The sequence below is a fragment of the Lissotriton vulgaris genome, chromosome 11 (assembly GCF_964263255.1).
Source record: "Lissotriton vulgaris chromosome 11, aLisVul1.2, whole genome shotgun sequence".
In the NCBI taxonomy this organism is placed as follows: domain Eukaryota; kingdom Metazoa; phylum Chordata; class Amphibia; order Caudata; family Salamandridae; genus Lissotriton; species Lissotriton vulgaris.
Window position 1 is genome coordinate 1,089,485,246 of NC_141699.1, and position 13,104 is coordinate 1,089,498,349.

The following is a 13,104-nucleotide window of genomic DNA, read 5'->3' on the forward strand; positions in this document are numbered from 1 at the left end:
GCATATTCATTATGTTGGTTTCATATCTGGTGGAATCCAAAAGGACGATCCCACCCCCCTTATCGCTACTTTTTACAACAATGGATTTGTTGTTTTTGAGTTCATTCATCGACGTATATTCTTCTCTAGTGATGTTATACTTTGGTTTAGGAATGAATCGAAAGGCTTGTTCTAAACGATTCATCACAACTTTCTCAAATATCGCGGTTTCGGGACCTATTTGGTCCAGAGTTGGTGTAAAAGTCGAGGGAAGGGACACTATATTAGCTATTCTGTTATCAGCCTCCAGTTGATTGCTATTCAGGAAGAACTTTTTAATCTGATCTTTCAGAAAAACGAATGAATATCCTGATATAATTCAAATCTGGGGGCCATCATCAGCATGGAAGGGGTTAATGCCGTGCTCCCACAGTTTCCTAGTAAATATGCCCCAAAGACTGTTAAAAATAGGGGCAATAGTGCAGGTGCAATAATGGTACTCATTTTGAACAGGTGATTTTATCATGTTCAGCATCTTGTGCATACTTTCTGCTGCTGGTAAATCCAAGCTTAAAACCCAGCAACTGCAATTTGGGTGCCAATCTGAATCAATTCACTTGTGTGGTGGTAGGCCTCTTGTTCTTCCTTTGGACCTGGTAAACTGCAGGAATTTTTTTTATTTTAATGGAGGCACAATGGCTAAATACTGGCACTAGCACACCAGAGGCAATTCTTGGCATTTCAGGCACCTGTTTCAAAATACTATACTGGCATAACTGCAGATATTTTTCTGCATCTAGGGCACATATGGGAATACGCACTTTGGAGGTCAACCATGGGAGGGCAACCATGGCATATGGGGGTGGGCCACCATGACAAAATACTCGTCCTGATATACTGACTTAATTGTGTTAAACATAAAGTTAAACAGCACCATACAGCAGCATTAATTGCAAAATTCTTGCACTTGCATCTTGTATGTAATTTAAGGAATTAGGGTACACCCATGATGTATGAGAACAGGCATGGCAAATGGGGGTACCCCAAAACCCACATAGAGGTCTGGCTCTCTCGCTTCACTCTTTCACTACAAATCAGGACCAGTATTATGCTTAACACTTTTTAAAGATCAGGTCAGCACCCTAATATGTGTGGTCTCTAAGATGCACATCTTTCTGAGTTGTAGTACTCATGCATGTATCAGACCCTTCAGCAATGTCATTTAATGTCATGTCATCATAGTTAAGGGCTCCCTGGGTAGATTGAGGGCTTAGGTTCATATGATGTCTCTTCAATGAGCATCAATAAGTGTAAAGGATGTGATGTCATTTCCATAACCTCTGCCATTTTGGTGAACTGTTATCTATGGCATCCATTCTTAAGCCAGCATTAAGGGCTTTGTCACTCCAATAGGACACGTAAATTTCTTCCCTTATGTGGATAGTAATTAATTGCATATGGCAGTACATTAGTAGGTATTGCATTAAGCTGATGTTTTGGTTACTGCAATGATACCTATGTGGACCTTGTTTTTTTATATTTTGAATATGCTCTTGTCCATGTGGCTCTACAGCTTGCTCCTGTGGTACATACACATGGGTCTAGGTTAATGTTTTTGTTCAACTAGTTTTGTTTGCTATTTGCTATGATAGTATTGTGGCCTAAATGCATAATCGAAAACGTATCTGCTGTTCCACTGTCTGCCTTCCATGTGCCTCAAGATCACATTGTTCCTACATTGACCACAGTGCTGAACAAGAGGGTACCATGGTCCCTACAATAATCGTTCAACTCATTTTGAGATTTTCAGAACTAGCTCTTCCCCAGTTGATTCTCAAACTTTAAATGTGGGCTTTCTTCTAATTCCACTTTATTGTGTTGTTAAGTCGAAGATGGAGGAAATTCACATAGAACCGGTGGGATGTGAATTACAATTCTTGAGTGACACAATGGTGATTCAAGTCTGGGAACACGTCCTAAGAAAAGTTAAGACAAAAAGAGAGGATTCCATTTAATGGATCACATATCCTAGCTTTCCCAGATGTGATGAACTTCACTCACTGATAAATGGTGGGAAAAGCAGAAGTGGGAAGGAAAGCCTTCATCCACCTCAGAGCAAAAACAGGGTTTTTCTTCCCCACTAAATTGTGAGTCCTCAGAGATGACAAACAGTTGTGTTTGAGACACTGGGGAGGCCACAACCATCTCAGGAGCATGGGCGAAAGGTTTTAGAGTCTGTGGTGCCATGTTTAAGCAAGATGCACTACAGAGCGGAGATATTCCTACGCTGAGTGGTCTTACGTATGAACATTTGAAGGTGCCAGACCATGTGATATGGTCAACTACGAAGATGGGACTTAGTCTTTGGACTTGAATAGGGCTAGGATGAGCTTGTAGGCTCGATATCCATATCATCAATGAAACAAGCTGTTATGATGTGTATGTAAACTCTTTTAGGACTATTGTTATTCATTCAGGTGCAGGAGTTGACTCGACTTGTTGACTAGTGTACGTATTTCTAAATCCAATGAAGATAAATTGTATTGAAAACTACAGTTATTGTATTTCTCTCTTGCTGTCTAGACATGGATGCAGACATATACAACGACACAGGGATGTTTTTGATCAAAGGGAGCAACTCGGTCACGGCGACATTCGACGGGGAGCTGTCTGTATCAGTTTCCACTTCTCTTGGAATTCTGAATGCAATTTTGAGCCTCCCCACCCAGTTCATCAACAGAACCAGTGGCCTGTTGGGTGAGGACAGAACTGCACTTTTACCAAGACTATTGCCAACACCAGAAAAAGTTTTGCGACGCAGAGTGACCTCTGAGTCATTAGTCCTTGGAGTCCTAGACTGGAAGGGGGATATAAAGTTGAGAGAGGGGTGATAAACAAGAAGTGTTCAGATTGGGTAGTGCTATAAGAAAAGAGTGGATGGCCATGGAGAAGCGTTGTCTTAAGACAAAAGGGTAGCTACCTTGGAATGCCAGCATGGACAAGATGGACAAACTTGCCAATCAATTAAAAAAAAAGGAAAAGTCCAAATTGAGCTCATGGAGTTTAAAAGTTGAGAAAACCTGGGTCATGTACTGAGGGTCATGGATTGAGATGACCCTAGAGGCCTGCTGTTGCCTTATTAAAATCTGGGTCTATGTACTTATGTTATATATTGTAGTATAACCTATAAAGTGATGGAATATTTCAGTGCTGATACCCACGGATGCTGATGTATTCATCTTGTCTTTCAGGAGTGTGGAACTCCGACACCGCTGATGATTTTACAATGCCGAATGGGACAACGATCTCCATTGGCAGCACGGAAAAGGAAATATTTCACTATGGAATGACATGTGAGTCCATACCGCTAGCATGGGAAATCTGCAAAGTAAAATGATGGGGTGGTGTGAGGCCTGTGACTGGTTGCATATGTGCAGGAGTGCTCCTTATATCACCCCAACCCTCTACCTTGCTGATGTGTAACTCTATTCTACAGCTCAAACCCTCTGTGAACTCTTTGCTCCAGTGTTCTCATGCAGCACTAGGGTCAAGCGAAGACAGTAGATACATAAGCCCTTGTGCACCACGATTGCTTTAGTTGTTGTTGTATTGTATTTATTGCTTACTTCTCACATGTTGAAGGACTTGGCCTAGATGGGTAGCATGCTACACCGTGTACGGTATGTGGTTGGAAGTATGTTGTCTTCGTTTAGGTCCTATGTGGTAAGTGTTTCCATGTCGTGCGTGAGATCCAACGAGTTCACTAAAAGATTGACTCTAAGAATGTTTACTCAAGAGATGGTGTGAGGCTTTGTAACTTTACTACAGGAAAAAGGGCACATCTTGGCTGCTTCCATCCATTTGTTTCTCACACTCATGAAATGCTCCCTGTGAAACATAGATTATTCATGGTGGTTTTAAAGAGATGGAAAACTGCACAATGAAAACCTTCTCACCTGAACATCAGTCATTCAGACTACAAGACTTTTGGCCCAAATTGTTTTTTGGAAATTCCTATTTAGGCTGTCTCCCTGCTTCACATCTAGTTCTGTCACAAGTGGGAATCTGAGAGTTTTGCCATGCTGTCTGAGCTCCAAGGATTGCTCCAGATTTCAACCACACAGAAACAGTTAGTATAGCAATGGAAGTACTGCAAACCCTAAATCAATTACATCCTTTCAACCATTACATGTGATTTACTCAGTCAAATCACAGGAAGGGACTTTGCATGACCTGTGACCTAAACCATTTCACAGCAAAGATGTCACTGAAGAAATGTCTCAGATCAATAAACTAACTAAAAAGTTTATACAACAGCTAAAGTCATATGTTATCTGGTGAACCATACCTCAATTGTTCTTGCAATAAAGTACAACATCTAATACTCACACATTGTCTAATATGTTGAGGTATAGTCTTGTACGTTCGCGTTTAACCTCATATATTCAGCCTGCAATGATTGTTCATAGTTTCACATCTTCATTTATATCACATGTCCTGGTATGGCCGAACAGGTTCATATGTAGCCTAGTACTCACATATTCAGAAACAGCCTGCATTGATTGCTCAGGGCCTCACTACCTCAGGTATATCACATGTTCAGGAATGGCCCCAGATGTTCAGATATAGCCTCATATCTCTTGTTTTCCCCTACGTCCAGTGCAGTTCCAGTTGTGTGCACTTTACTTAGCTCTGCAGTCACCCAAAGGCCTACTATTGGTGACACTTGATATGACAACTAGATGCAAAACTATTTGCAATTTAAAGTAAGCTCCTCTCCAGGTATTTATGAAAACAGTGTATAATAAGTTCTAGGTTCACGGGACAGGAATTAAAAAGGACCACGCACCCATCTGGTTCAGAAAACAATGGAGTACTTCCATTGCATTTCCTAATAATCTCCAAATCACTCATTGGGGCAGGTATGCCAGTGCTTCCCTTTGTATGAAGCAAGTCTTTGGCTTATACTGTAAAGTACGCCAGTAAAAGCACCATTACCCACTGCACATCTTGACTGGCAGATGCATCCATAAATGGGTGATGCCCGAATATCGTATCTAGAATATCAAGGCATACAAATATTGAGGCCAAAATATTGAATCCAAAATATCAACTAGTAATTAAGAATGGATTTTCCACAACTACCTCCTCATGTACTTAACTTGGTGGCATAAATATCTACAGGGTACATTGCTGAAGTTAGGAATAGTAAATCTGTGCTTCCCTGTATGCACTTACCTTTCAATATTTTGTCCCTCGATATTTTGTCCACAATCTTCTTCTGTGTCGAAGTTCTTAGGGTCGATATTCAGTAGAATACCTGACACAAATTCGGATTGTGCATTACTCTGACTGTTTGCCATTTGTTTTGTATCTCCTGTTATCTCACATACGATATTAATGAGCATTGGTCTGGTGAATAGCTTGCCAGCTTTCAATTCCAGAACTGCCATTAGTAATCATGCATTTTTATCTAACAATAAGAAATGTAATCTTGACCAGTATGGTACCTTAATTCATATTATTGGCGGAATATTGAAAATCTTAAATATTGTGGCCAAAAGATCATAGACCAAATTGTAGCACAGAAAATCTACACCCAATGCATCAATATTTTTGTAAATGATATGTAGGATGCAATATCTGGGTCAGATGATGTTTCCGTTTTGATATCCTGACATACAAATTCTTTGGGCAAATCACCTAGACTATACCTTAAATTGTAAATATCTGCATTATCTAAATATATGTGTTGTAAAGAAAAATGTTGTGGTGTCTAGGTAATTTCAACCACGTGCCACCTGCATACCAATGTTCTATGTACGGCATCTCGTGGTTGAGGTGCAACTTTGTATTGTAGTGTTACCATATAGTGTTCTTCCACTTGTTGGAGCTAATGTATGATGCGTAAATAATGAAATGATGACACTAGACACATTACTGGCCCATGTAATCGCTGTGGACCCAGAGACCAGTGTCCCCATCGGTCCCAATGGTCATTACCAATCAAGCCCGTTGTATTTACTTGAGCCAAGGGCTACTCATGGGTTTACACATTAGAGTATGCATTTTATTGTATAACTTTGTTTGTGTAACACAAGGCTACCAATGACATGGTCAACATTGAGCATACCACACTTGTGCCTTTGCAGATGGTTTGCTTATTTGAAAGAGCCCTTCCCCTTTACAAATTACTATTATTGTAAAGTTAAAGGTGTTATCTGTATGCTTGCAAAGTGAGCAGGGTGGCCAATGTATGCAGAAGAAGCAGAGACAAAGTATGGAACAAGTGTAGATTAAAACTAAAGATTATGAGGATAGGGACAGAAGGAGAAAAAGAAGAAGGAAGGACAGGACAGAGAGTTGGTGGCTGTGCCAAAGGACAAAGAGGGAGATATCTTAGTAACGGCCTCTCATGTTATTCATTAAATACCTCTTATTCATCACCTTCAATACTGTAAGAGACAAAGACATCCTTCATATGCACTTAAAGCACACCATGATATGATGTAACTTTGGACTCCAGTTATATTAGGTTATGTTATGTTATATTATGTTCCGTTACGTTATGCAGACTTGTAGAGCGCACTATTACCCAGAAAGGTACCCTGGCACTCAGCAGGGGTGAGTCTAGGCACACCTAGGGCCTAGTGGGACTTTTCAGAAATCCAGGTCTTCCGCTTCTTGTGGAATTCAAGAAGTGAGGAGAAGGCTCTTATGTGTAGGGGCAGGCCCTTCCATACTTTAGGTGCAAAATAGGGCAAGGCTCAACAGCCCGATCTGGTTTTCCATGTGTGTGGGCTTTGCACAAACAGGAGTCCCAACAAGCAGAAGTGTCTGGAAGGTTTGTGAAAGCAGATGCAATTGGATATGCTGGACCATTAATATGCAGGGACTTGAAAGTGCAGCTGAAGAGTTTGCATTGTGATTGTTTGTGAGTGGGGAGCCAGTGGAGCTCCTTCAGGTGTGGAGTGATGCGAGTGTGGTGTGGGTGGTTGAAAGTGGTTCTAGTCACCGAGTTCTGAATGGTCTGCAGCCTTCTGGTGAGTTTGTTTGATGATCCTGACATAGAGGGTCTTCCTGTAGTCCAGCTGACTTGTGACCAGGCTGTGCATGATGGTTTTCCTGGTGCTAACTGTGGCTTCCACCTGCACACCTTTTTGAGGGCCAGAGTACAGTTCATGGAGAATCGTATGTCTAGTAAGAGTTTTGCTTAAGCATTGCATGACATTGATGAGACAGAGCCGGTCCTTAACTACAAATGGCAATGCTGTGCCACATGCATGCCACTGGTCCTAACTCCTGCCCCAGTGCACTCAGTTGGGACTACAGGGGACTGGCACATAGCTTTAAAATATCCAGTTAAAAGGGTATATTTCCCTACAAACTATGTGACGTTTTATCTCCACTCTTGCTTTCACAGGGCAAGTCACTGGGACCAGCCTGTTTTCCTCTGCTGTTCCACCCACACCACAGAGCAGAAGCACCTTCACCCCAGTATTTTTGGAAGACCTGAAGGCAGCGAACGCCTCTGAATACGCAGCGGTGTCTTCTGCTTGTGGTGGCAATGTCGAATGCATCTACGATACCCTAACCACTGGAAATCCTGCAATCGGTGCGCAAACGCATCGCATCGCCACTACCTATGAGTACACAAACAAAACACTAAGTAAGTATGCAACCAAATTCATGGTTCTTCTGCACTATGTGGGGCTGTAGGGATGCTTCAGGGAGTGTGGATGTTTTCCAATGAGAATTGGATCTTAAGTACCCATGTGACTATGGAGGAGTCATCTACCTATAGGCTAGTTTATGTGTGAGGAAAGGGCATTTTCATGAAGTTAGCCTTGTCATCAGTTCTCAGAATCAGGTATAACTGGGCCTTTTCCCTGGTATTACTGCTTCGCTTTGGTCTTCTACATTCTCAGAGCTTTGACCAGTGATGGTCCAACAAAACAACATGTGCACCCACATGTGGCTCTGAAATGTATTAGATATTCACTTTGATTATCAAATGTCATTGGGCAAAGCTGGAGCTTGGATTAAAGAGCAGACAATAGGCTGGGAATCAGAGGTTTAATTCGAAATTGGGTGCAAGGCAACTACATATACAGGATAACGTACCTCCAGGTGCATATAATTTGAAAAGGTCTGGGCCTTAAGGAGTTACTTGCCATATAGTGGCACATAGATGTCTGCTTGGATCCCTCTCATATGGCATTCATCTATGAAATATAAAAAATAAATGAATTAATGGCTCTATGTTTACTTTTTGCAAACTGGATTATTTGTTTATAATAGCATTCAACCTTATGAAGCATGGCATTTTCCAAGAAATGGTACAGCAGAAGCCAAGTTACTGAAGATGATAGAAAATAGTCCTTACATAGATAATCTCTGAGGATAAAAGCCAGGAAAAAGTTTTGTTGCTGGTAACGTGCACCCCTTCAGTTTCCATGCTTACACTTCCTGTACAAACAGAGAAATTTCGGGAGGATTTACAAAGGTAACTTCTTAATTTGAATAATTTACTCTTTTGAGTAAGTTTGCTAGTTTTTGCTTATTTAAAAAAATCGTGGCCTAAGCTACTTCTAAAAATCTGGCCAACCACTGGTGCTGCAACACCCGCACACTCACATAGAAAATAATAGAGCTAGGGAACCCCATTGGAAATAAAGTTAACTTAAATTACTTTACAAAGTAAAAAATATGAATCAATATAATTTAGTGTTACAAAATATGTGAGCATAGTTCATCTGTATTTTTTAATTATAAAATATTGTAATACAATATCTTTAATTAAAAAATTATTGTAACAAAATATTTTTAATAAAATATACCTAAGTTTATTTTAAACCATTGATAAATTGAAGATTATCAATAGATGTGGTTTGAAAACTATTCCATTAGCGGAAGTCCACAGACCTCCTCAGTATGGTATAGTAGTACTCTACTCCACTGGCAGGTGCTTAAAAAGGTCTAGATACCATTTTCCAGAATTCCAGAGCAAATTAATCTGCCTTCTCATAGCCGACTGGTTCAATGTACCTACTTTAGCGATTGTCGAAAATCTTCAATTTTGAGCTATGAAGTCTAGGTGTGATGATTCAGTTTCTAAAGGGCAAGCCCAGATCTAAGGCAACCCCAGTGTAAGTATTATGTGTCAGTCAAAGCTGCTCTTTTCATAGAGATGATCACATTTCATCCCCACCGGTTCTTGAAAGTGAAGGCAAATCAGTGCCACAGTGATTATCATACTCATGGACACTTATGGTAGATTCTTGGAATACAGTCTGATATCTAATTTTAGTAATTGAATGAGAGCCACTCGACTGGTACTCCGTTATTTGCAGCCTTCGCCCACTGTGTGCCCACCTGCAATATCTTAATTTCCTGCTCCATATTGTAGAACTGTGATTTGTTGAGGAAACATTGCATTTACTTGAAATGCATGAGTGCATACATGGTTTGTGGAAGATAAAAAATAATTTTGGAAGATGTTCTGTTGATGAAGCATGGTATGTCCTTGGCATATATTCCTTGGTCTTCAAACCAGCCACCTCCACAAAACAGCATATTTTCTGAAATCTATACTGTATGGCTGTGTGGGCCTCTACAAAGTGCCACATGAGAGTAAATGTCCTCTGTTTCAGATACATTCCCGCCGGTTATAACGGGGAACACTTCAATCACGACTTACATAGGACAACATGTAGAAGTGGCGTACAGCTCTACTGGAAGTGGAGTCAAATTTATCCCCTACACATCCACAGACCTGAACCTCACGGGTAAGAACCTTTTACTGTGCTCCATGTTGAAGAGTGGTTTGCAACTAATGGGTGTTATCATGATGTGGGACAGCTGGCTCATGGAGTCATTTTTTATTATCATGGAATACTATTGATTGAGAAGACCAGGATTTTCAAGTTCATCTAATCACTTAGCAGTGGGATTGCCCCTTCCTGTATTTAGAAGACCAAAATTATGGCAATCTGGCCCCTGATTTCTTTAGTTTTTTGGAAAAGGAGAGTTGTAACTGACCTGTCTCACACATGGCGTACTGTGCATGTTCTTATCTACATAGGGCACATGTGTAGGTTGGAGTTCAGAAACTTTCCTTTGTATTTCCCATCCTGCAACAATAATATATCCACTAACTTTTTGTTTCCTCCTTTACTCATATTTCAAGTTTTGCCTTGAGAAATATTTCAGAAGTATTAAAATGCCATCCAGCCCCTAAAGTAAATAAGCATATCTTGGGTTAGCATGCCTTGATTTTGTGACTGGACTGCAGGCTTTCGAAGTGTTTTTAGGTGTTTTACTCCATTTAGCATAACCTAGTAATGCTTCAAGGCAAGGTTTTTAGAGGTGTGATTCCATAATGGATGTGAAGAACGTAAAGAGAGTCCATACCAGAATGAGAGGGCACATGATGGGAGATATGACTACACAAACAACCCTTATGACCTCAAGGCTATAGGAAGAGTTGAGTGAAGATAGTGAAGCAGTTGAAAAAAAGAGAACAACTTTAAATATTTATTTATTTAAATATAAACAATGAACACTTAACCCCTTTGTGGCGTTCGTCGGCCAACGGCTGTCGCGAGCACTGCCTCCGTAGTGTTGCGCACATCCGTTGGCCGATGCGGCCCAGCCCCCTCCGCTAAACAGCTGCACCGCGGCAGAATAACGAACGAAGGAAAAGGTTACAGAGTCACAAATGAAGCTGAACAAGTTACTGGCTCCTTCTGGAGCTGGGGCCGACATTACATCAATGAAACAAATATATGTAATGATCAGTATTAATTCAATTTAAAAATGAGGTCCTCAAAGACAATATTACCATTATTTCAATTGAATCGAAACGCGTAGGGGCATATTTACAAACTTTTGGCGTAGGGCAAAGCCTCAAGTCTTTTTGCAGTGCTGCCCTACGCCAATTTGAAAGGTCAGGAATGCACTGTATTTACCAGATAAAACCTAATCCTGTCCTTTCAGCAAGCACACAATTTGGTGCCTAGCACCAATGCAGGCACCTTTGCGCAAAGTTGAAAGTGTGTCTGCCTTGCTGGCATGATTGTTTTTGTGCAAGAATGGGCTCCTTCCTGCACTAAAACAATCCATGGATGTGTTTTCCTGGTTCTATGTGTGCTGCAGAATGCACTGTGCGCGGCCTTGCCTTACTCCGTTCCCATGAGGCCATGCAATACCACGCAGGGTGGCTATGTGTCTCCTCATAGATATGAAGTAGAGGCCTGCCCCCCTGGAGCATAAACAAAAGTGATGCTCTGGTGCTGCAAGCCTCTTAACTACTTAGCTGAAATCCTCTGATGATAATGGTGATGAAAAATGGTGCTCTCCCCAGGGTAGCCAGTAGAGCAGCCTAGAGCTTGCATACACTGTTGCTGTGTTTATTGTGAATGCCTTTTGATTTTTTATGAGTCATGGCTGTGATCCCTGAATCCCTCCACATGCAATGAAAGGAGAGCAGCAGTACGCACCTTCCCACAGTGGCATCCTAAGGTCTCTGGTCAATGTGTGCAGCTTCCATCTTAGTAACATAATTGATCAAGTTTTTGCTGCTTAAAATGGCCTGTGTCTAAGTCTGTCCTCTTTAATATTAAATTCAAAATTCTGGCTTCTGAGACTTAAACATATCAATGTGTGAAACATCGTAAAATAGGTAAACTTTTCAAAAAACTAAACCATTCAACTCTCACATGATACAGTCTAGGAAGATGTTCCCAATTTGCTTTCAGAGCCTATTCTTTCTCTTTCTCTTCAGAAAATGGAATCCTTTCCTGGACTCCAAGCAGTGTGGGCGCCATCACACTGCAGGTAGCTGCTGAGGACAGCAACAACCTCTCTGCAGTGATGGAGACAACCTTTATTCTTTGCGTTTGTGCCCTCAGTGATGAGTGTGACTACACTGTGCAAACCCGGGTCAATGGCTCGTCCCTTTACGTGAGTATATGCTTCAGGACTGCGTTGCAGAAGGAAGAACCTGTAGCAATTGCTTGTTGAAGTACAGGGGGCACTTAGATTTCTTTCATGTGGCCAGACTTAGAGGCATATTTATGAGAGGGTTAGGTCACGTTTGCACTCCGCAATGTGCTACATGCGTGACGCAGACCTCTAAGATAGATTTTTGGAGCCATGCAAAGCGACTTTTTCGTGGGTCTGAGTGGCTTCATAAATCTGGAGGAGCTCAACGCAGCACAAATCACTGTGTTGCGCTGCTCTGCCCAGGGCAGATGTTGAATGGGCATTGGATGAGTGTTTCCTCACAACTCCCATTGATTTTGAAGCTTTTGCAGTTTTACAAGAACTTGTAAACCTGGGAATGCACCAACATACAACACCTTCCCAGGGAGGCGTAACAAGGATACATTCCTTTATTTCCCCTTGTTACTTCAGGATGCAGCACACATATATAGAGGAATATTCCCCCGGGATTGTTTTTGTGCAGGAAGGTGTCCCTTGCATGCAATGCAGGCACCCTTGCACCATGATACAAGGGAGCCTGCATTGGCACTAGGCTGCCAAAAAGGCATCAGCTCAAGGGAAAAGGCGACATTGCACTGTATTGCCTTAAATACGGTGCTTTCCTGCCTTTTCACTGTCATACCGTGCAGGAATGTGTCGGGTTCCATGGATGTTGCGTGGGATCACCCACAGCAACACCCATGTAACGCCCCTTTCACGAAGAGTAATGCGTGAAAGAGGGCCATATTTACAAGGTGATGAAAAGCCACGCAGGGAGATTTTAAGTGACAACCGCCGCCACAATGGGCTCGTAAATAAGACCCTGTGATTTTTATTGACAGTGAAGGACACATTTAATCTGATGATGAATACCTGAAAGAGAGACCTGAATCAGACAGAGGTGACAACATCTTTGTTCAGCCACTTAGAATCCTAACACCAGCATTCCTTTCCTGCAGGTCTCTGCTTGTGTCTGTAAAAACAATTACACAGGTGAGCTCTGCGATGCCCCACCTGACCCCTGTATCCAAGGATGCTTCCCCGGAGTTACCTGCAACGCCACGACCGGCTGCGCACCTTGTCCTCCTGGCCTGACCGGGGACGGAATCAGCTGTGGAGGTGAGGGGACACTCAGAGGTT

At 41.8% G+C, this 13,104-nt stretch overlaps 1 protein-coding gene across 1 annotated transcript in view; it reads left to right on the forward strand.

Moving 5' to 3' along the window:
- Window positions 1–13,104, forward strand: part of LOC147684198 (mucin-4-like) — a 135,369-nt gene that overhangs the window by 71,656 nt on the left and 50,609 nt on the right. The window contains exons 12-16 of the mRNA XM_086942610.1: window positions 2,563–2,736; window positions 3,231–3,332; window positions 7,403–7,648; window positions 9,633–9,767; window positions 11,765–11,943. Of these exons, the coding sequence (XP_086798736.1) occupies window positions 2,563–2,736; window positions 3,231–3,332; window positions 7,403–7,648; window positions 9,633–9,767; window positions 11,765–11,943 (836 nt within the window). The remainder of the gene's footprint in view (window positions 1–2,562; window positions 2,737–3,230; window positions 3,333–7,402; window positions 7,649–9,632; window positions 9,768–11,764; window positions 11,944–13,104) is intronic.